This window comes from Nymphalis io, chromosome 13 (genome assembly GCF_905147045.1).
Source record: "Nymphalis io chromosome 13, ilAglIoxx1.1, whole genome shotgun sequence".
In the NCBI taxonomy this organism is placed as follows: domain Eukaryota; kingdom Metazoa; phylum Arthropoda; class Insecta; order Lepidoptera; family Nymphalidae; genus Nymphalis; species Nymphalis io.
In genome coordinates, this window is record NC_065900.1 from 3,361,457 (window position 1) to 3,387,168 (window position 25,712).

General features: G+C 34.5%; 1 protein-coding gene across 1 annotated transcript in view; it reads right to left on the reverse strand.

The window, feature by feature from the left end:
* LOC126772775 (C3 and PZP-like alpha-2-macroglobulin domain-containing protein 8) overlaps positions 1 to 25,712 on the reverse strand; it is a 225,646-nt gene that overhangs the window by 119,356 nt on the left and 80,578 nt on the right. The window contains exon 2 of the mRNA XM_050493340.1: positions 22,126 to 22,242. Within this exon, the coding sequence (XP_050349297.1) occupies positions 22,126 to 22,190 (65 nt within the window). The 5' untranslated portion in view covers positions 22,191 to 22,242. The remainder of the gene's footprint in view (positions 1 to 22,125; positions 22,243 to 25,712) is intronic.

Below are 25,712 nucleotides of genomic sequence, written 5' to 3' on the forward strand. Positions count from 1 at the left end.
AGATTCATCTTGATGGATGAACTAGATAGTTAATCAATTTTTTTTTACATTAATTATTTTTTCATTTCTATAAACTATTAAACTATACAGAATTAAGCACCATTATATTTTCTTTAAACATTGTTATTAAATTACTGGCAAAACAAATGAATTACTAGAGAAATTTGAGAATGTCTTTTTCATATTTGAATCGTCTATCAACGCATTGGATTATCACGGTTAATTGATTTGCCTCTTCTGAAATTACGTGTTATTTTATAGTATACCATATTTGAGGTACAGATTCCGTCGACGCCAAATCCGACTTAATCCCGGCTCAAAATAACCCACATTTGTAATTCGTAAAGGTCTAATGGTGTTATAAAAAAGGATTAGAATTATTCCTCTTTGTTCTATGAAGTTTGTACAGTTTAACTGTAAAGTTAGACAAACTTTAGCTTTTGTTAGTGACATTTCTAAAGATGACGCTATTCTATCTTACGTTTTATTTTATTTTTATTTTGACCTCGGCGCTTAATATCAATGTATTTGTGCAAGACACATTACAGTACACAACTATGCGTAAACATGTTATATTATATCACACTTATAAATAATCTGTAATTTGAAAGAAAATGACTATTGTGTAACAGTAATAGTAACAGCCTGTTAATGTCCACTGCTGGGCTAAGGCCTGCTCTCCCGTTTGAGGAGAAGGTTTGGAGCTTATTTCACCACGCTGCTCCAATGCGGGTTGGTAGAATACACATGTGGCAGAATTTCAGATTTACTCACGATGTTTTCCTTCACCGTTAAGCACGAGATGAATTATAAACACAAATTAAGCACATGAAAATTCAGTGGTGCTAGCCTGGGCTTGAACCCACGATCAACGGTTAAGATTCACGCGTTCTAACAACTAGGCCATCTCGACTCTTTTATAAGTATTGAATATTGTGAAAGTTACTCTTTATATATAAGCGAGTGGTTTGAGCTCCAGCTTAAGCAAATGATTTGCTTCTAGGAAGTACCGTTCTTACATTAAAAGGTTTAAATTAATGGAAGTGATGGAATACCAAATTTCAAGATCTTGGCTGCTATTAAGAAATCATTATTGAACTCAATAACTATTCGTACCCTTTTTTTCACGCTGGAAAAGCGCATTACGTGTTTCTTCAACGGGAACAGTGGGGGGGGGGGAATATGTGGGGCTCGCCGGTGTCCTAGGCGCCGAGTGCGCCCCGAACATCGGAATACCCACTAGAAAACCAGCGGTACCCTTTCAGTTTTTACGGGGAGTGCCACGGGATCGTTTGCGCATGCTACCGTGACGAACTTTTTGTGGATTTGAACACAGATGAGGAAACTACAGCCTCATACGTTATCTATTACTAATAAGATAACTATCGTGTTTATTTATTACAAAAATATAACAGTTTCTTCTCCAATTTTCAACAGGTAAATAAAGTATTTATATTAAATAAAATAAACACCATTCACAGGATCAATTGGTGTATATTTAATCACGATTTTATTTTTTAATATAAGTAGCAAATATCAAAGCAAAAACTTTATTATACACAAACAGAACTATTTAATTTTTGTTATTTAGTAAATATGAATTTTATTGTGTGACTATACGCAACACACGACTTGTTGTTCTGGAATCTATTCGCAGCATCCCTGGTGTATTGAAACTATTTACAACATTCTATTTAAAGTTTCCGTAACATAAAACAAAGGTTACACTTACGGAAACGTCAAAGATTTTCAATGATCGATCACAACTTTTCTTAAGCTTCCTGAAAAAAACTTTTATTTAAGAAGTTACAAAAATGAAGACGAATTATACAAAAAAGATTTCATCACGAGATACGAAATAAAATAACTTCTAAGGTTTTTTAGTTTATGTTATAGAAAGGATAAAAAAAAAAGGTGATGTAAGAAATATGAACCATTTCTTACATTGCCAATGCGCCAATAACACTGGGTCACTCACCCTTAAAACCGGAACCCAACAGTACTAAGTGTTACTCTTTAACGTTGGAATATCTGATTATTTCTTGAATAATATTAAATTGAAAAGAAACAAGGAATTGAAACCTTTCTTTTATAAATAAGCTAGCGAGCAGATCTGCAATTAAGTTATAAATAGAATATTGGAGCGTATTTAGCGTGACACGTCCGTTCTCAAAGAGCAAACCTTCTGCCGCAATCATGTAAGTTATTTACTTAATGCGTCTACGAATAAAAATAACGTTCTGAAAGGTACTCCAAGTCTCTATTAATGGCTCGTAATTTAAGCTGTGCGTTTATATAATTAATTGATAATTTCATCTGATCCATGCATGTAATTTGTTACGTTTTAATCAATTATTGGAAACTTTTATTGGTAATTATTTATTAATATTTGATATTCATGAAATTTACTATGGCTGTACTGTTTGTTTCCATAAAATACAGATAAATAAATATATAAATATGTAGATATTGTATTATTATTCAGTGTCCGAATTACATTTATATTTTAATTATTTGATTCCTATTTAAACTCAATACTTATTAATTATTATTTATAATATTTATTTTTTAGTACAATCGCAAATCGCAGGAAGATATATCAGATGAAATGTAATTTATTAAATACGTAACTTGTGACTGCAATAATTAACGCAACAAATCCTTCACATTTCTAAATATGACTCTCACTCAAACGCCTTCTACGAGTATGAATCGGATTAGCTTGGTCATCGAAAATATCCGATATCGCCTGAGGAAAATGACCTATTTTCACCGACGTTACGTACTTCATACATACTTACGACAGCGGAGAGCCAGAAAAGTGTATCGTGACATGACTTAATTTTGTCGTTCAATATTCGAGGAGTTGTGTGGTTCAATACACACTCGAGCGCTGAGTTACGCGGATAAGGACGGGATAGATGAATATTTTTGAGACCTTATTAATCCCAGAGCAACTTAAGCGATCATCCATTTCTTATACTTCCAAATATTATAAAGGGTTTGTTTGCTTGCGTTCATCTTAGGATTGGTAGATAATTGAAAAAAAAATACTATAAAAATAGCTAATTTATTTAGAAAGGTTTTAGGCTATAGCATCACGCTGTGTTATATGGAGCGGATCAGTAAGATATGACTTTAAACTATATAAAAGAAAATTGAATTGGAAAAAAATAATTAATATATTGTTGAGGTAAAACACTGCCTACTGCGTTCTGCTATTTCTTCTTCTAATAATATTTTATTTTGCGTTGCTTGAATTTTGTGAAGTGCGTACATCAATAAAATGTATTTTGATTATATTTTCTTTATAGAATAGGAAGGCGGACGAGCATATGGGCCACCTGATGGTAAGTGATCACCAACACCCATAGACATTGGCATTGTAAGAAATGTTAACCATCGCTTACATCACCAATGTTATGTCCCTTGTGCCTGTAATTACACCGGCTCACTCACCCTTCAAACCGGAACACAACAATACCAGTAATAATAAATACTACTGTTTTGCGGTGGAATATCTGATGAGTGGGTACCTACCCAGACGAGCTTGCACAAAGCTCTACCACAAGTATAATATTTTTTTTTTTTTAATTAGTTTATTTATAAAACCGTTAATTGTTGCTGTAAGTTGGAAGACCTGTGCTCATTCTTTTGTTTTGGCATCGCGATCTATTTTCAGATATGTTAAACTAATAAAGTTATAGAAACATAGATTCTAAATTTGAAAATCATATTAAATATTAAGAAAACAAAATGTGAATTCTGCTCCTTATCGAGCTTCGAGCGTGCCGCTTAACCTATGTTTTAAAGTGCTTGTAGAGCAAAACTCTTTGTACAATGGTTCTACTTTGTAAGCAGTCTTTGTACCGTATGAGGGATTTTTTATAGAAAATCATACAATCTTTTGATACGATTTTAAATTATATTCGATATACTTTATATTAATAACTCTTATATGTGATTATAAAAAAAAGCCAATAGATGATTTAAAAAATAACAATTCAAGACAACCATTCATAAGACATGAAGACAAGTAAAAAGTGTTGTTTAACAACCTTATTGTTAAAAATTCTTCATGGATTATATATACCTATCTCACTCTTTTCACTACATTACTCTACACTCCTACATACTTGACCATGAGTTCGTATGAGTTCGTCATTTTCTGAGTTAATCACGGTCAAACAGACGCGGAGACGGGCTTTGTTTTATAATATTTAGTGATACTTTTTTACATTTTGTGACAAAATCACTCATTAAAGAGTACTGCCTCATTTACTAATACTAATTTGTCAATAAAATGGCTGTACAATTTGAGACTATTTATCATTCATAAATTGTTTCGCTTTCATTATAAATATATAAAAACTTACAATGTCAAGTAAATAAGCTAAAACTTCAGCTAAAGTTTTTAATTAATACACATGAGACACACACACAAAAATATGTCTTACTAAAAATCGATTAAATGTTTGTGAAGGACCTATAGAAACAAAGACTGATTAATCAGAAAAATATACTTTGATAAATAATATTTAGACACAATCTAATTGTTACTCCAATATCTCATCTATACTATACAAAAAACTACACATAAAATATACGTTTTAGCCACACTATTCTTACCATAAGCACGTAGAGACCACGTGACGTCATCTGTTCGTGCTCCGTAACCAGCCTCTACGATACCGCAAATGTACGAGTACGCTAATGGTAATAAGGATTGGATTTCGTACCATTATTACTTTAAATATCCCTCAATCCTTGTTACTGAACCGATTAATTTGATGTTTCCGAACCGATAAATTCAAACTAAATATTCATTTCCGTTCAGAAACTTTGATTACTTCAATTAGTTACGTATTATTGTCGGCATATTAATCGCTATCAAGGGTTCCTTATTAATGACTGTAGTTTGTTTTATAAAGCAGTTAAGAAAGTAAGACTTTTAATGATTTTATGAATTAATTTTTATTGTGGCTGAGATTAATTAGATGAAAATTTTATATTGGACGATTTTGAACCTATAATAATCAATTTCAAAACCTATTCTAGGAACCTTCTAAAGTTTTTTTCTTATTTATTTTATACATATTAAAATTGATAATATTTGAAATTTCATAAATACATTATATTTAAACTTTCAAATAATATAATTACGAAATTAGTTTTTCAATTATAAACGACAAAAACATTTTTGTGTATCGACCGACCATGTTACGTAACATGGATGAACGTCACAAAAACTTTTAGATTATGGTAACGGAATCTTTTAGAATGTTATAATTATATATCCGACGTCACGGCCCAGTTTTATCCGAAGAATCTTTCCTTAAGAAACCCCTCAGGCAGTCCATAGAAACTGTTCGGTGGCTGAATACTTGCCTGCGGCTCATTACGTCTTAATAAATTATTCATGTATAGTCCCCACCTCTGAGCCAAGTGACCCGGATGTTTAGTAGCTTTTATTGACTTCGCTTTGACGTCATATCTCTTTTCCGGTACATGTAAGAAATTATTTCTTCAGGTTACTTTATTAATTGTCACGTTAACACTCGGGATAGAATTAAGGATTAAAACTATTAATACCTTATTTTATTTCCTGAAATTTGTGTTAAGTAATAATTGCTATTTGTTTTAGAAGCTTTTTTTACAATTTAAAAACTCCATTTATTTATTCGTGATATAAAAAACAATATATTTGTCTTATATACTAAAAATATAAACAGATATGTATTAAAAATGAGTCACAAATAAAATATATATAAAACAAATTATGTCGAATTATTAAATTGGGGTTCGGAACCCAAATGGGGTGTGAGGGAGCAATACACGCAACACGTACATTTGTAACAAAGCCAGGGAACGCAGATTGTGTAGTGATAAAATTAGATCTTAAGAACGCGTTCAACTCAGTGGAAAGGGACGTACTCCTTGATGAGGTCAGTAGAAACATTCCTTCTCTTTATCCATTTCTTCAACAGGTCTATCAGTTCCCTTCTAAGCTCTTCTTCGAGAATTCCCTAATACTTTCCCAAGTTGGTGCACAGCAGGGGGATCCGCTTGGACCACTTACTTTCAGCCTTGCAATCCATAAGGCAATCTTGTCCTTAAAATCTCCTCTTAATATATGGTACCTAGATGATGGCACTATTGGGGGAAAGCCAGAAGACGTGAGGCAAGATATCCTTACTTTGATTCCCCTCTTTAAAGACTTAGGGTTAGAGATTAACTCGGATAAGTGCGAGTTTTTTCAATGTGGAGCCGGCCCCTTTTATAAATTCTCCCTTTTCTCTTCCATTCTACCTGGCCTCAAGGAGCTGTCTCGTGAAACCTTTAATCTTCTGGGTTCACCTATTTTTCCGGAGGCTGTTCCCGAAGCTATTGAAGTCGGAAGACGTCTTCTTTTACTTGCTCAGAACCGTCTCACTGGGATCTCTGCGCATGTAGCCTTGGTTCTGTTGAGAATGTGTTTTGCGGTACCAAAGATTACCTATCTTTTAAGGACGTCTCCTGTCTGGTTGTTTCCTCAAGATATATCTTCCTTTGATAGCTCCTTAAAGTGTACGGTGGAAAGTATTTTGAATGTGTCATTGAATGAAACTCAGTGGAGCCAAGCCTCTTTGCCTGTACGGTCTGGAGGTCTAGGTGTGCGACGAGTGAGGGATGTGTGTCTGCCTGCCTTTCTCGCATCGGCACATGGGGTTGTTAGTCTGGTCTCTAAAATTTTATCGTCCGATGGAGGCAGGACTATCATACCTTTTGCTGCTGAGGGAGTAGCGAAGTGGGAGACGCTCTTCCCGAATGCACCCCTTCCTAGATTTCCAGAAAGGCAGCGTTCTTGGGACGATGTGGGGTACAAGTCTGAGCTCGACCGACTTGTCAGTGCGGCTGGGGGAGCGGATTTGGCCAGACTCAGAGCGGTGTCGAGGGCGGAGTCTGGAGCTTGGTTGCAGGCTTTGCCTTCCCCCTGATTTGGGACTCTTCTCGACAGTAACTCTTTGCGTGTGGCTGTGGCTCTCCGCCTTGGCTGCGATGTTTGTCAACCACACCGATGCATCTGCGGATACATGGTGGGTGCCAACGGTCATCACGCATTGAGTTGCGGACGATGCTCGGGGAGATTTCCCCGACACCACGCTCTAAACGACATTGTCCGGAGAGCCTTGGTTTCGGCGAATGTCCCATGCGTCCTGGAACCACCAGGTCTCAGTCACTCCGATAGCAAGAGACCGGATGGCTTGACACTGGTCCCATGGCAAAGCGGAAGAAGTTTGATATGGGATGCTACCTGTGTCAATACCTTCGCGGCCTCTCACCTGGCCCACACAACACGGACGGCTGGGGCGGCTGCTGAGAGTGCAGCAGCGAGGAAACGGGAGAAGTATGCCCCCTTTTTAAAAAAATATTTATTTGTGCCACTAGCGGTTGAGACGTCGGGATGTTGGGGGTCGGATGCCCTCAGTTTAATAAGGGAAATTGGCTGTCGCCTTAGAGAGAGGGGATTTGACAGTCGCTCCGGGTCACACTTGGCACAAAGGTTGTCCATTGCCATACAACGCGGAAATGCGGCCTGCATTATGGGCAGCTTTGCGTCGGGTGGGAATCGGGAGGGACTATTTTAAAATTTGACTAAAATAATAAAAATTAATAATCTAAATTTAAATCAAATCCTATGTAATGATCATGATTTCTGTAATATAAAAGAAAAGTAATATTGTAATCAGATACACAATTAGAATTATCATTGTAATATTGACAATATTTTGTAAATTATCAAATAAAATTGGGATATGGAAAATTCATTTTAAATTAAAAAAAATATAATTATTAAAAAAAAAAATTCAAAAAAAAAATTATTAAATAAATTATGATTATAAAACATATTTATATAATGGTTTCTAATTCATCTCGTGCTTTACGGTGAAGGAAAACATCGTGAGGAAACCTGCATATATCTAATTTCACTGCAATTTTGCCACATGTGTATTCCACTAACCCGCATTGGACCAGAGTAGTGGAATAACTCCAAACCCTTTCGTCAAAAATGGGACATTTACAGGCTGTTACGATATGATAATTATATGTAAAATATTTTTGATAGTTAAAAAGAGTAACTATCTATATAGGTCACGTCCAAAACCCATTTCTTGTCGGTTCTACTTAGTAGAAGGTCCGAAATATTGTAAGACTAAGTCCGATTGTAATATACAATATTAGATGTGATACGAATTATTATTATCTAAATAATAATCTATATTTTTAATCTGCCAACAAGAACATTGACAGATACTCTTTACGGCGGGAAACTGATAGAACTGAAACTTTGAATTATTTTTACAAGCATTGCAGATGGCGTGTTAAGATCTAGTTAATACAACTCAGAAGTGGAATAAATACAACACACCCAATTAATTAGAATTAATAAAAATAAAATATGGAATACGAAAAATTTTAATAAAACCGCCTTTGAAGGAGCCGCTTTACTCCAGATATGAAGTCTATACATAAACACCGTCGTTGTCGTCAACTCAATAGTACTTGTTCTACTGGAATACATTATATATTAACTTTGACTTAAACAACTAAATAAGATAAACAAGGAATTTAATATAATATTAAATGTTAAAGTTTGATAAATCAATAGATCAGTTAATATTTCTTAATATATATGTATAGTAACAAAATAAATACTAACCATGTTGTGATTATTACTTAAAAATATCATAACTTAAATTAAGCATCTGGAAAAGTCAGTCCTTAAGGAATATTGACAAAATCGACTTAAGCAGTACTTCTTCTTCTTCTTCTGCCTAGCGTTTTCCCGGCCTAGTAACGCCAGGGTCCGCTTTCCTGCATCTATGCCTCCACTTTGCCCGATCTAATGCGTCCTGCTTAGTGAGATCGTGCTTTCTCATATCGTCCCTCACAACATCGAGCCAGCGCTTCTTGAGCCTGCCGCGGCATCTAGGACCTTCAACAACAAAGTCCTGGCATCGGTTCCCGACATAGTCTGGTGGTCTGCGGCTAATGTGGCCAAACCAACGCAGACGGCTTTCCTGCAACTTATCCGCTACATTGCAAACTCCAAGGCTACCACGGATGTGCTCGTTACGAATGCGATCTAGTCGCGTAACGCCACACATCCACCGCAGCATCTTCATTTCCGCGACGTGAAGTTGCTGAACGTGTCTCGCGAGAGCTGGCCACGTCTCGCTGCCGTACAATAAGACTGGTCGGATGATGCACTTGTACACAAGGACCTTTAATTTCACCGGTATCCTGCGATCACAGATTACCCCGGTGACTTCCCGCCATTTGGCCCAGGCTGCGTTTATTCGAGCTCTGACGTCGTGGTCGACTGTACCAGATTCGTGCAGTACGGACCCGAGGTATTTAAACTTTTCCGTCTTGATAACGGATTCTCCGCCTATCTTTATGGGTTCGGGGTCCGTACTGCCACAGGCCATATAGTCGGTCTTCGCAACATTTAGCATCAGACCTCCCCTCTCTAGCACACACTTCCACTGGTTCACCTTTTGCTCCAATACCTGTTTGTCCTCATCTACCAGTGCAATGTCATCAGCATACATCATGAGCCAGGGAGACGGTTCATGGGCTTTCACTGTGACAACGTCAAGCACTACACTGAACAGAAAAGGACTCAGGGCCGAGCCTTGGTGGACACCAACTGTGATCGGGAAAGGGTGTGTGTCGCCAACGGCGGTCCTTACTATTGATTCCGAATTATGGTACATGTCTCGGATAATGTCAATATAGATTTGTGGCACGTTCTTCATCTTCAAAGCCCACCATATAATTTGGCGTGGGACGCAGTCAAATGCCTTCTGCAGGTCTAGAAACGCCATGTACAGCGGCTTCTTCTTTTCCCTGTGGGCCTCGGCCAGTATTCTTAGGGCGAAGATGGGGTCTATGGTTCCACAGCCTGGGCGAAACCCATATTGACATTCCGAGACAGTACAATCTTGCCGGAGCCTTGAATCGATTACGCGTGCGAAGAGTTTCATGGTGTGGCACATAACCTTAATACCGCGGTAGCTTTTGCAGTCCTGTACACTACCTTTGCCTTTATATACTGGAGTAATGATACTCAATCTCCAAGAGTTGGGCATCTTCTGGCTAGTAAGTATTTGGTTAAAAAGGTCAGTAAGTAGGTTCACACCATGATAACCCATCGCTTTCCACGCTTCAATCGACAAGTCGTCAGGGCCTACGGCTTTTCGGTTTTTCATTGTACGAAGACATTTGAGTACCTCGTCAGGTATTACCGGTGCAACAAGTCCGAGATTAGGAGGCAGTTCTGGAGGAGAGACATTACCGTGTTGTGTGTTAAGCAACACGTTAAAGTAGTCGCACCACCTCTCCTTCACCTTAACTGCGTTGCAAACCAAAGTGCCATTTGAGTCCTTTACACAAAGACATTTTGTAATGTCTTGTGTCGCTTTCTCCCGAGCTTTTGCCAAACGGAAGATAGTCTTTTGGCCCTTGTTTGTCTCAAGCGTGTCATAAAGAGGTGACAACGTCTGGTAGCGGACTTTAGCAACTGCTCGTTTGGTGGCACATTTAACTGCTTTATACGCGTCCCGGTCTTCAGGAGATTTGGTCTCTTGCCACTTTTTAAACTGTGTCTTTTTCTCTCGAACTGCCTCCTGTACTGAGCTGTTCCACCACCACGTCTCCTTGTCGATGACGCGGCCTCCCTTCGAAGTGCCAAGGACCTGTTTTCCAACGATGTTCACTGTTGACTGGATCCTAGACCATTGACTATGGACTGATTCATCTGTGTCCGTGCTTAAGTTGGAGCTAGCTACGACTTTACAGAAGTCATGCTGTTTTGGTCCATTCAACAGCCACCATTTAATTTTAGGTCTGCGTCGTTCAGGTACTTTTTTGCTTGGTACTACCAGCATGTCCATGACAAGGATGCGGTGTTGTATTGTGAGGCATTCCCCAGGAATTACTTTGCAGTTGGTCACTCTACCAATTTTGCTTCTTCTTATGAGCAAGTAGTCCATCTGGGTGGAGAGCGGCCCACTTTTATAGGTGATGAGGTGCTCAGGTTTCTTTTGGAAGAAAGTGTTAACAATGACAAGGTCTGATAATAAGCAGGTGGAATGTAGCGGAGCATGTCTTCCAAGTCATTCCAGAAGGATTCCTTCTCCGATTCAGAGCCGCCGACCTGTGGAGTGTAGGCGCTGATAAGATGAGTAATTACTCCTTCTATCAGTAGCTTCACCCGAAGAAGTCGGTCGCTCAGTCTATCGACTTTTAGAATATTGTTCTGGAATTCCTCGGACAGTACTAAGGCCACACCGTTCTTTCCTGAAGGGGAGCCGGAGTAGATCAACTTGTAACCCAGTCCAATATCACGGGACTTGTTCCCCTTCCAACGTGGCAAAGCAGAGCTTTTTTTTAGGTACTTGCTCTTTAGCCGTGCCCGTACTTGACACGGTAGCCCTTTCCCACTTGTCACAGGTTTAGGGCGATGTGCCTGCACGTCGTTTTGCGGCGACGCCCTAGCCATTGTACCTAAAATTATTTTCTTCTTTTCCATGTTAAATGGCGGGTACTGGTTTTACAAGGAGCGACTGCCGTCTGACCTCTCCAACCTAGAGTAGGAAACCAGTTCAGGATAGAGGGATGTTGAGGAAATTTGGTGGGAATTCATGGTATAGGGATACTTATGCCACGGAAGACATAGGGTGTAGCCTAAGTAGGTTGGGGAAGGCGGGGTCGCGTACCCGTACGTTTATATCTCTTATACCGGACAGGTACAAAATACAGTGTAAGCCGTATACAAACAATAACATCAATACATTATAAATATATAGAATCATTTTAATCCCGTAAAATGAAAATAACATTTCGATTAGTAAGCATAATAGCTGTGGTACAATAGACATACATATTAAACAGTAACAGCCTATGAATATCCCACTGCTGGGCTAAGGCTTCCTCTCCCTTTTTGAGGAGAAGGATCGGAGCTTATTTCACCACGCTGCTCCAATGCCGAACGCAAATGCAAGAATTCACGATCATAAGTTAAGATTCACGCGTTCTTACCCATCTCGGCTTATTTATTAAAAATATATCTACATTTCACAATAGAACACGTAAAACATAGATAAAGTTAAAGTTTTCACAAATGTAATGTCTCTCAAAATATTTTATGAAATATTTTGCGGATTGAAAAATAAATGAAAAATGCGATGCGATTATCAGAACATCTAGATTAAAAATAAATATGTACAATAACTCAAAGGATATTTCAAAGAATTTAAATAGTTTCTAGTCTAATATATAAATATATTTTATGAAATATGTTATGAATTAGTCGGTATTAAATGAAACATAATAAGAAAATTAAATTTTATCAATTAATCATAAAATAAAAATATGTTATCTTTATGAATTGCCTAATTCTTTCATAGAACTGGACCGATGATGATATTTTTGTGTCTGTTTAAGTGTTTTTGGATGGTGGACTTAGTAGGTGGTGGCGCTGCTATCAGGTTACAGGAATTTATTTTTTAACAAAAAATATTCTTAAGTTTTTTAATTTCACCTGTAAGCTCGATTCTTATCAAATAAATAATGTAGATAATATTGTTCCGACTATCCATATAATACAATACAAGCTGAGATGGCCCAGTGGTACAAACGCGTGAATCTTAACCGATGATAATGGGTTCAAACCCAGGCAAGCACCACTGAATTTTCATGTGCTTAATTTGTGATTATAATTCATCTCGTGCTATACGGTGAAGGAAAACATCGTGAGGAAACCTGCATGTGTCTAATTTCACTGAAATCTGCCACATGTGTATTCCACCAACCCGCATCGGAGCAGCGTGGTGGAATAAGCTCCAATACCTTCTCCTCAAAACGAGGAGAGGAGGCCTTTAGCCCAGCAGTGGGACATTCACAGGCTGTTACGGTACGGTATCCATATAATGTAACAGTTTGAAAATATTTATGAACTCAGAGAAAAATCTTCGTTTCCTATTAAAAAAAACTTAGGACTTCTATAACTACTTCGATATAGTTTGCAATACTCCACTGCTCAGAATTTAATCCGAATCATACAATGTTTTACTTCACCGCTGATCACAATTAGTCCCGGATTCGGAGAAGCGAGCTTCGGTGACGATCCACGTGTAGTTTACGTGTTATTGATTGCCCCATTTGTCTAGAGACTAGTTTAATAAGGTAGAATCCGATGTCCAGAGTTCAAATCCGGGTCGGGCGTAAATTGGAAGTGTATGCACTCCCTGCATCTAAACTCCTTTTGGTCGCGTTGGTTTTACCGACCCATCGGATTATGAGAAGAAGGGAATATTTAGTGCTATGTTTGCGCACAAACTTGCGTTATATAATATTTCATACGTAGGTTGGAATTCATTGGCATTGAACATCAAACATTCATCTTAGTTCTGACTAGATAAAAAAATATAAATAGTTTTGATTTTATACCTCCTTATAATATAGTACAAAAATAACAATGATTTTATTTTTCCATACGAAGATTTGTGAACTGAAAATCGACACATATTTTTCCATTCGGCATTTCGCGCATTTAACTTGAATTTAGTCCAGGAAATTTCGTACTATCGGTATTCGACGTACCTACGCAAAATCGGGACAAAGCTTCATATTGAGGGCATGACGTGTGTGATATAGATTTTGTAAAGGCGATTTAAATTGTGAAAATTTATATTTTATCATTTAAATTTCCTTTTATATTTTTTTTAAAGAAAGCCATTACTTAAAACTTTTCGTAATCAATTTCGAATTGTCATGTTGAAAGATTAAATTGAATTTAAAACTATACAACGGCTTGGAGTGTAGATTCTGCTCATAATCACAGTTAAAAAAGTCGTTTTATATATGAAATAAAATAACAAAGTCAATTAAAATAAAATCTATATAAGTTGCTGTATTACAAGCAAAGAATATCACTCGCACTTTTTATCACCGGTACATTTTTGTATCATGTAAAAAGCCTATTCATATATTTAATATAATATTTAATTTTATAAGCAAGTCAAGTCAAAGCGAGATTGCATTTTATTTTGCGAGTCAGTAAGAATCAGGGTGTAATTTGTGAACAGCTGTGAACGGTTGAATTATTAAATATAAAAAAAAAAAACATAACTACTTACGGCGTAACTTAAACTTTGTTTAGCAGGTGATTAGTTAAACAATGCTGTGTCTACTTCATTCGAATGTCAAATCAATAATGATAGAAAGAGTGAAATCATGCAAGCGGTCACTTAAGCATGTGTACCAAAATCTTGAGTTCAAATGTGGACAAGTAAAATTCTTCACAGATGCTAAATTACGCAGTGGCGTAGCTATCATAAGGCAAGGCGGTGTGGTTCAATAGAGCCCCGAGGTGAGAGGACCCTGGGGGCAATATATCAAAAAGATTATATTTCTATACTAGGAAAACTAAATATTATATATTATGGCATAGCAATCTACATTTTTATTCCATTTTCATTATTAATATATTTGATATAACAAGGCTTCATTAAGCCTTCATTTAACATTTCTATACTCAGGCGACATCTGTACCAATCAATGCAACGCTGGACTGGGGCTTTTATCCGCCTCCGTTACAGAATTTGTGATGAAATTCTGATAGTATTCCATGGCCTTAACTCTAATCTTCTTCTATATAAATCAATATATGAATATGTGTACGTTTGTCCTCATTGCGTTCCTAAGCTAATCATCCGATTATGATACAATTTTGTTGAGTTGTACTTCTTAGGCTCGCGAAGTTTTCTCACCCATTTTTGTAAGTTCGTTCCTAATTAGCAGCCTGGAGTTTGGAAGCTGACAGTGTGTACAGTCCCATACCTCAGAAGGCACGTAAAGTCATTGGTCCTACACCTAGACTATTTGTTGGTTTGCCGTTCAATCGGATTGTGAGAGTAAAGGATTAGAGAGTGCATCTGTGTTTGCGCGCAGACTTGTTCACTATAATATGCCTTGCGCAGTTGATCTCCTTTGAGATTGGCTACCATGGTCGAAATCAAAGGACATATCATATTAGTACCCAAGGTTGGTGGCGCATTGCCGATGTAAGCGATGGTTAACATTTCTTACAACGCCAATGTCTATAGCCGTTGTTGACAACTTACCATCAGGTGGCCCATATGCTCGTCCGCATTCCTATACTATAAAATAAAATAGTCAGCAGGATACCATCATCATCATCATTCCTTAAGCTTGTATATAATTATTTATCTAATTACTTTTTCTATTATTTATTCGTATTCATTTATTTTTATATTCCTATCCTAGTCTAGTCAATATCATCGAGCTGAATTGCCAGTGAGCATAGTTTGTTAACTTTATTCGTTTGAATGAACTGGAAGTAGAATTTTAAACTGACACGCTGCTGCATATTTTTTATTTGCATTTTAACTTTTAAATAAAAAAGGGAACTTCCAATTTAAAGTTTTTAAAAGATAAAATAATTCTATACAATCTAGTAGCTTGGAAGAGTTAACGTTTACTGGGACACACTTTAATGGGAAGCCTCATTTTTGATGAAATTTTTCCCTCGTAAATTGCATGGAATATTCGTATTTTTTTTTAATTTAAAACTATTCTATATTCAAAAAATTTTAGAACAATTTCGTTAAAAGAAATAAAAAATATAAGAATTGCTTATTGGGACAATGTTATATAATAAATGAGTCAAGATTACCTGAGGATGGAACAAGTAAATTTTAAGCAAAGATTGGAGATTCGAATACAAGCAAGCACCACTAATTTTTCATGTATATTTTTTATGTTATAGGCAGGCGAACGAGCAACTGGAACACCTGATGGTAAGTGGTCACCATTGCACATAGACATTGGCATTGTAAGAAAGATTAACCATTCCTTAAATCGCCAATGCGCCACCTATCATGGGAACTGAGATGTTATGTCTTTTGTGTCTGTAGTTATACAACCTAATCGGTGTTTATAATTCATGTTGTAAATATAAACATGACGAGAAAATACTGTACATAATTGTATTCTATTTACCAAATTCTCATTAGATACCAAATACATATTAAACAAATACAATTCAATTTAAAGTAGTTAATAAGGTTGGTTGAGAATGAAAAAAAAGGTGAGGATTAATACAAATAATTATGTAATAAGGTAATATTAAAAATGTTTATCGTTCTCTTAAAATATTAACAAATTAGACGACCCATACAGAGATTTTTTTTATTTATACTGAATCAATTAATCTTCTTGGACTCAAAAGGTCTCGAACGTGGAAGTTCTGCGACGCGTCAACCAAAAACGGCAACTTCTGGAGACTATCAAGAAGAGAAAAGTTGCATATCTCGGACACGTGCTTAAGCATGAAAGATATGAACTTTTGCAACTGATTATGATGGGAAAAGTTACCGGAAGGAAAGCTGTTGGGTGCAGAAAAAATTTCTTGGCTGTGCAACATCCGTGAATGGACGGGAATCGTGAGTGCTGCCGAACTCTTTCGCCTCGCGAAGAACAAGAAGGAGTATTTAAAGCTGACTGCCAACCTTCGCTAGTCGGAGTGGCACTCGAAGAAGAAGAATGAATCTTCTTAAAATTTAAAATTCCTCTTTGAAGACATCTTTACTTTAACGAACTCAGTGTAATTTTAAATAACTTAAGAGTTTTATCCATAAATAGTGAAAAAAGTTTTAATTGGGAGAATGTACATGAACTTCAAAGCGTGCCATGTGACCTTGCTCTGATTTCGTCAACAAAATACTTTTGGCGTAAGCATCAATTGAGGGAAGTTTACTTTTAAACGGCACAAATTCAGTTTCTCGTGACCTTCTAAAAGAGAAACCGCGCTTTTAATATGAAACGTTCTTCTATGAAAAACGCTGGGTTAACGCCGGCGAACGAATGCAAAAATATGTCAAGTGTGAGTGAAAATACAGCTGTTTTAGCAAAAACATCGCGAGATCTTCATTTAAAATACCATTACTTTCGAATGAATGAAATTTTTTTGTCTGTTTCGAATTTCGAATTCGCATTTTTAACATTTTACATATTATCTTATAAACTATTTATAATCTATACTATTTATAAGGAATACAATTATTAATTCCAAATTAATTTAATTTCATATATATCATTTCTAGAGATATCAAACGGCAAGTTGTTGAAAGTTAATTTATTTGCCCTGAAATAATTTTTAATCGCTTATAATTTATAAGCAACATATTACAGATTACCTAAAGGTCCAATTGATTTTAACATAGCTACTCTTTTCGACGTAGATACTCCCTAAGAATGGCATAGATAGACACCCATACGAAGCAGGGACAAGCTCTAATTTTAGTATAAAATAATCAGTATCGCTAGCTGTTAAATCTCTTTGTGATTTGTTTATCATAATATTAATTATAACGGACTTATTTTCCTAAAGCGCTACGATGTTATTTTCACCAGTGACATCGGCTACAATTCTACTTAAAATGGTTTCATTAGGTTGTGTAGGGTGCCCTAAAATTTTATGATCGCTACGAAACTTAAGCGATAATCATTTTTCAAAGGCCACGGGGTGTTGTAAAACGACTTGCAAACAATGGGGTCTTCAGAGGACTAATTTTATTCTGAAAAGTCATTCGCCTAACGACGTCTTAACTTGGATCCTTGTTATGACTCAACTGGATTCTAGAAGTTGTTTTATATATGTATGATGGGTATGATTATTTAATAAAAAAGCAAGAAAACTGAGTACGTACCTAGCTTATACAAGATTATAAGAGTTAATAACAAATAATCCATACTGACATTATAAAGCTGATGAAATTGTTTGTTGATCGCTCATATTCCATAAATCATATTCAAGAACTCGCAGTGAAGCTTCGAGATGAAATAAATATAAAAATTGGAAAACCGTTTTTCTATGCCGTAGTGTTAATAATAAGCTAACAAACATCGAACGTTGACATATATTTAACATTGCGAGTAGATAGCAATGATTCATTTTGATTTTTGTAGACAAAATTTGTGTTGAATTATTTGACTTAATGATTACTGATCACATATTTCACCGCCAAATAGTAATAAGTATCGTTGTGTTACGGTTGGAGGAGCGAGTTACTCATAGGCACAAGGGACATAACATCTTAGTTCCCAAGGTTGGTTACGTTAATGGTTAATATTTCTCAAGGTGCCAATGTCTGTAGGCGGTATATATATAGTAAAAAATAGGTGTGCTCCGTTTATACAGCAATATATTTTAGTACAGAAGGTTGTTAATGTGCTGATAGTGGTTAATGCATTGCACTATTGATTGATTGAATTCAAAACTGTTTGAAACCTTTCGTGCGATGTTGCGTAACAAGCTGTGCATTCATTATGACACAAGTTCTGCTGTGTAATATTCTGGAATATTGTAATTTGTTAACAGTTTTTCTGATCGTATATTCTATATCGTATATATTATTTTATGTTAATAAACTAAAAATAATAATATTTGTATGCTTCTCTATGCGTTTCTAAAACAATATATAAATTAAAATTGTGATGGGCGTGTAGGCCTGCGAAGACCCTGGCCCAAAAATGGCAATATGTTTCTTAGTATTTTTATCTTTCACTATAATCGATTTATTTAAATCCTTATTCTATCAATGCGGGTACTTGATAAAATGATAAAAATAAAATTAATTAATTTATATATTATAACCAATGAAAACGCGAACGCTGGTTTCTGAAAATCTATTCCAAATTTAAATAAATGAATGAATGGGCTCATTGTTAAAATTAGTATATAATTGTTTTGAAATAGTAATTTGTTACTGACAAATGAACAATATACAAGCAAATTTAGATATCGAAGAAATTATTAGGTTAAATTGGTAATAGTCGACAAATGACAATGATATTGAGCTAATAAAGTAGTGAGATAAGATCAAGATTAACGTTTATTAACTTAAATACTGGCTTAAGAGGATCTTTATTAGTCTTTTAGGCTGTTATATTATATTCAAAAATCATAAAGATTTAATTAATAATATACTTTGTATAAAGTACTTGTATAATATTAGAATTATGGAATTATATAAATACTTAACTAGTTTTCACAAGTGGCTTCGGCCGCGTGTAAAGGGAGGGAGTTCTTCCTTGGATTTCAAGCTAACTTCATACAAAATTATATCAAAATCGATTCATTGCGTTTTAGGCGTAACATACTAAGCTACTTTCGTATTTATAATATTAGTATAGGTGATTAAAAAAATATTTGTATTATTAGCATTTTTTTTTCTCTTTTCTGCCGTGTATCTACGCTATTTGAGCGCAAAATATTCTGATCAAGCTAAACAGATGGTTTTTCATTTGATTATTTCCAATTAGATGGCAAAATAGTCAATATCTAATAGACAAAATTAAACACACAAAAGTATGTACACTGTAACTAGCATCACTGTCGTTATGATACAGAAGTCATGTTTTTTTTTCACTCTTTTCGTATTATATAATTTTATTTTTTATCTATTTGTTTACATTCACAGAAAAGGTCGTATATAATTTAACCTACTTCAAACACGAAAAGTAACAAAAAGTATTGTCACACTGTTAAAAATGAAACCGTTACGATAGCGTAACAAGTATCTGTATTATCTCCATATCTTGTTAAAGTCAGCATTACGCTTGTGATGGACACTGCTAATGACCTCAGACTCCAGGCGTTCGACGTATCCATTTCAGTAATTATGACAGTCTTGACATTTTTGCTATACAACCTTTTTCTTGATATAATGATTGACACACCAAACTATAACATTTTCATACGTCGAATTTAATAAGGATTATGCAGTCTTTTGTAGGAATTATTTTAGCTATTATTATTTACAGATATTCTACCACCATACAGCAATACATACAACTCTTCTGGTTTGAAGGGTAAGTGAGTCAGTATAGCTACAGACACAAGGGACATAACATCTAAATTCCCAAGGTTTGTGGCGCATTGACGACGTAGGGAATGGTTAATATTTCTTACAGTGCGAATATCTATGGTCGATGGGTGATATGACCATTTACCATCAGGTGGCCTATTTGTTGAACTATTTGTAAATATTCAATAAAATATGTATTTGATCAAATTAAAGCTCGTCAATAGCTCAAAACCAAATGTCAGAGTAGGAAAAATAATGTCCGTAAAATAATCAGTTTTGGGGCTTATTTCACGTGTAAGAAATGCTTATACATCTTAAAGTGCCTGTTTAAATTTTTATGGTATGTTTGCATCTTAGTAAAGTAAAAAAACTACCATTGTTAACTGTATCAACTTCTATGAACTAAATAATAATAAGTTAACCTTTAGGTACTTTTTATTGTCTTTTTAGGGAAGTGAAAGTAATAATGAAAATATAAATAAATAATTATCGTGGAAATTGACAAAGAATTCCGACTGAATGATGAAAAGAAGTCGATTTATTTTAGAAAGTCATCTATTTAATTGAAGTGACTTGACGACTGCTTTGAGAGTGCTTCAAAGGTCTCTAAAGTACCCCTATAACTTTTTTCTATTGTTAGCAACCCTTCCGAGGGTTCGGTATAGGTTGTTTATTTAGAACCGTGTTAGTGACAAGGCGGGTTTTTTCATCTTGTGATTAAAGTTTACGATATAGTATCTAAAATATTTGTAACAAGATTTAATATAAAGCACAGCTATGCAGCAGCAATAATTTAATTCTTCCAAAATTTGTTGTATTCTTAATTAACTCAAATATTGAATATAATGTATATCTTACGATTACACTTAAGGTGCTAATGTGTTTCAAAGATTTTTTATGCATATAAAATAACTTTTTTTTACCATGATATATTTCGTTATAATACTTCACACTTGGATTTGTACAAATCCGTCTAGATAAATACCACCCACACATCGGATATTCTACCGCCAAACAGCAATACTAGGATATTGTTTGTTGATTTGTAACTAAAATATCTTAATCCTCAAGTTTGATGTGATCGGTGACGTATGGAATCGTTTATATGTCGTACAGTACCAATATCTATGACCATATATCATCAGGTGGCCCATGGTCAGTCTGCTACCTATAATAAAAAATATTACGAGTAAAGAAATAATTAAAAGCTAATAATAAAAAGTTATTATTAATAAAGCATATTGTGAATACTAAAATTCAAGTACATTTTTGAATTATCTGAAATAATGTAAAAAAATAGGGCAGACTTATGTTGAATTTGTGTTAACAAACTAATTGCGGAAGAATTGTACTACCTTACCTAATTGAATTAAATATATTAATTAAACTTGCTTTAATTTTTATTTTATAAATTAAGACTGCCGTAATTTGGTCAGGAATAAAGGCTCTTATTATTATTATTTCTGGCTATTTCGGATAACAGCACTTTTCTATAACGGAAACATTATTTTCATAGCTCGCCAAAAACAATATTAACGTCTATAAATTACTCATATGGAGATAATATTTTCGGTAAAGCCGTGTGTTGACAGGCGAGAAATGTTTGTTTAGCCTACCTCTAGATTTCGAGTGGATATGTTTATTACAATTCATACATAGATTATTATTTTTTTTAGAAATGCTAAAAAACTTTAAGAAATTACTGTAGATAATGATTATATGTCCTGATTTTTCCGAGACTAGCTCATAGGGCTTATTATAATGCACAAATGTGTGTGCAAACACAAGTGCATTCTCTATTCCATCATTCTCATAATCCGATCCGAAGGAATTCAGGTGTAGGAGCAACGGCTTTACGTGTTTTCCGAGGCGCAAGAGTGAACATAATTCCAAGTTACAGACTCGTTGCTGATACAGAGAATTTTTCGATTGTGAAGCCCAATAATTTTTTTCAGCATGACCAGTACCCGGTTTGTACCCAGTACCTAGAAGTCTACGGACTTATTTTAGTGGTCTTCAGCTACGAGACAAACAAAGCTGACATACCTATATTGTTTTTTAGATATGATGTGACAGTTGTCAAATTTCATAGCAGTGCAGAAGATGAATGCCATGAAGGAAACATCAAATTATTAACATTATAAGTTCATTAACATAAAAAATAAATATTTCAGAAAAGACTTACGTAGTACAATTTCCCGCAGCTGCGACGGCTAAATGAAGCGCCAACAGTACGACGATAACAGCCATCTTGTGGTGATCAGCACATTTTCTCAAACCATAATATTTTTTCAGCTTTAGCCTGCAACAAAAATGAAATAAATTGGTGTTTGGTAAAATATGAACTGGTATTCTGTTGTTATTTATGGATACAAATATTTATTTTTCAGGCGAAAAAGAGATATATAATATGAACAGGGTATGTATAACATCACAAATCGCATCGAAAAGACTCATTTAAATAAAACATATTTTCGTCATTTCACAAAATTTTTGTATTTATTTTAATTATTGCTATAATAAACGTTTTATTTTTGCGGTATTTCAGTAAATACCTAAATATCTAATGTTTATACTGAAATCGGAAACATGTTAGTGGCTTATTTATTTTTGTTGAGCTTTTTAAGGGTTTTCCCACTAAACCTATATCTACAATATTGTAAACAGCAACCTCATTCTAATCTATCGAAATTAAAATTATATTTTTACTCCTTACCAAAGCGTAATTTTAAGTATAGTTCTTCATATTACTGTATGATAAATTTGAGAGGAAGATTTTCGAAACAACTTCAGTTCTCCAGGTTAACGGCATGATTATCGTTTTTAAAGTTCGAGTCTGGATAGTTTAAGAGGTATTACTCGAGAGGAAACTTCAAAGATTATAGAAATTTACTTGTTAATAAAACATGAGCAACGTTTCCCGAGCCATGAAACTTGGAAGCACTTAAAATCAGCTGAAGCAGTATTTACGATATATAAAACTGGTTTATAACTTTGATATATGTGGTGACCTGCTGACGGTGTGATATGTTTTCTTTTGAAAAGTATTAATTTTCTGTTAAACTTTTTTCTTTTAGCAACTCATCTTATTATCTTTGTTCATGTTATCATATGCAGCACGTGTCGCAACGTGAATCTATGTAAATGTGATTTCAAAAGCATATAAGCATTTTTAGTTTTAGTTTTATGTTTACCACATGAAAGGTGAAAGAATTAATTTCATTAATTCTAATAAAAACCATCACATTTTTCTTTTATTTATACAAACTAATTACGAATGAAACGTTTCAAGACTTTAAAGATTAGTAAGAAGAAAATAATACAAAAGTAAATTCTAAGCATTATTTAATACAAGAACTAGTAATAAAACTTGGACAGACAAAACAACTAATTCCCAGTGATGACACTCTTGCAATTTGCCGTCCCCATATTGTTTTTCAGCGAAATACAGTACGTGACCTGTGTGTTGAGAGTTAAGAAATGTATCTGATAATAAAAAATGTGAACGAAACGTGATCCTTTTCGTTGATATCAATGTGACCGTTTTAATTATCCTGTGATATACTTTGTTTAGTTTAGTGAATTTATATTATGAAGATTTTGATCATGACTTTTAAAGTTGTCAACAATATATCAACAAATAACTTGCTCCTCGTAATGTGGATTTATTTATTGTTAAACAAAACGAAAATAAAATAATACTTTTCTGAGTCGTAATTTTACAATTTTAAATAAAATTAAAAGTTGCTACTGAATTGGAATGTAGATTATAACGAGAATAATAGCCAAGAAACTTAGAAGTTACTCTTGTGATAATAATATTCGTAGTTATATATTAAAAAATATTATTAACTAATTCAATTTTTTTTTCAACGTTTTTTTGAAAAACTATTTCTATCTATTAAATATATTAATAAAGGTCACAAAAGACCACTACGATTATTTTTACTAATCTACCTACATAACAATTTTCTGTCAGCGTGTTAATGATAATGACGTCTAACAGAGTACTAGCGAGTGAACTGTGTTAATTACGTTGGCGACACTTCTAGATGCGTCATTTATCTGTGTTTACTTCAACTGTCGCATTTGTCAAGCGTTTCTGCGGCCTTAATAGATCCATTTTGTTTATTAAGGTTCATTTTTAATCTCTTATCCAATTATATTTTAATAAAACAGTTGAGAGCTTTTGTTTTTATAAAACTTGTTTTATTAATCGCAAGATATATTATATTCATATAAATAGGCAAACACAAATAATATAGTACCTTTTTGCTTATGTTTCTCAATTGATGTTATTAATAAAATAGAAAAAAAAAAGATTTGAAAAAAAAATGGAAACGTACATTTATATAATTATGTTTTACATACAGTAAGAGTTATCGAATTTGTTCAAATTTTAACCACTGAGCGAAAACTGGTTAGATTAATGAGGTAAAGACAAAATTTGAAATAACTGACTACTCTTTACTTGGATTAGGAAATAACAAATCTAACAAACAGTACAGTAACAGCCTGTGAATGTCCCACTGCTGGGCTAAGGTCTCCTCTCCCTTTGTTTTGAGGAGAACGTTTGGAGCATATTCCACCACGCTGCTCCAATGCGGGTTTGGTGGAATACACATGTGACAGTATTTCAGTGAAATTAGACACATGCAAGCTTACTCACGATGTTTTCCTTCACCGTCAAGCACGAGATGAATTATAATCACAAATTAAGCTCAGCATATAATATTAAAAAAACTTATAAGAGTAACAATTATGTAAATGTGTAATTTACACCAAAGGAATGGGCAGCACGGTAAAGATACTGTGCCGTCGGCACTACGCCTTTTTAATTGTACTCCATATTTGGCATGATGACGAAATCATAACAATTTCTTATTCGATTATTGTAATACATTAATCAATAAGTCAGTATTGGGTACTCAAACAATTGTGACGTGTCGTAAATAAAAATATATTAACTTCGGTCTTTGAGTATTGATTGGCCTCATACCTGGATCCGTCTCTCAATAATATATGCCTTAGTATCTCAAGATAGCCTTTTGAGTTTGAGGGGTAGTATGTTTGATTAATTAAAATAAATATTATATTTAAATTGCTACTAACAATAGTAATTGCTGAATGTCTCGATGACTTTCAATCAAGTTCGGTGGAATCCATATTTCGAACAGCAGTTACATTCCGTAAGAACTAACGTCGTTTTATACGTGAAATATACAAAACATTTGAGTATTATAATTATTATTATAGTTAATATTGCAAATGATTTTCTCCAATGGTAACTGCGCCTGTGTAAATAAAGACACAAGGAACAAAACATCTTAGTGCCACCACATGCATAGGCACATGACGATGGCAAGTCTGTCTACCTCTACTACTCTAATGTGATAGCATTTTAAAATTACAATTATAATTTTTGACATTTAAAATTACTTGTAGAGGCTTAATGAAATAAAAAAAAATTAATTATGAATTCGGCTTTATGAAATCGGCCATTCGGTTAAGTTATCTCAAAGATATTAAGTCATTTAATTTTTCTTTAATTCTGAGTCTGAATGTAAAGGTGTCTTAAATTAAATTAATATTAAATTATGCTTGAAACGTGCGATCTATTTGAAATTGAGCGAGAAGTTGAAATGAAACCTGCAATGAATATTAATCTTATAAATAAATAATTGTGTCATGAAAAAGAAAATACACATACAATAATATATGCGTGTGTTTGTTTTTCACAAGGCTTGTTTTTATTGAAAATATTCGCGGTGG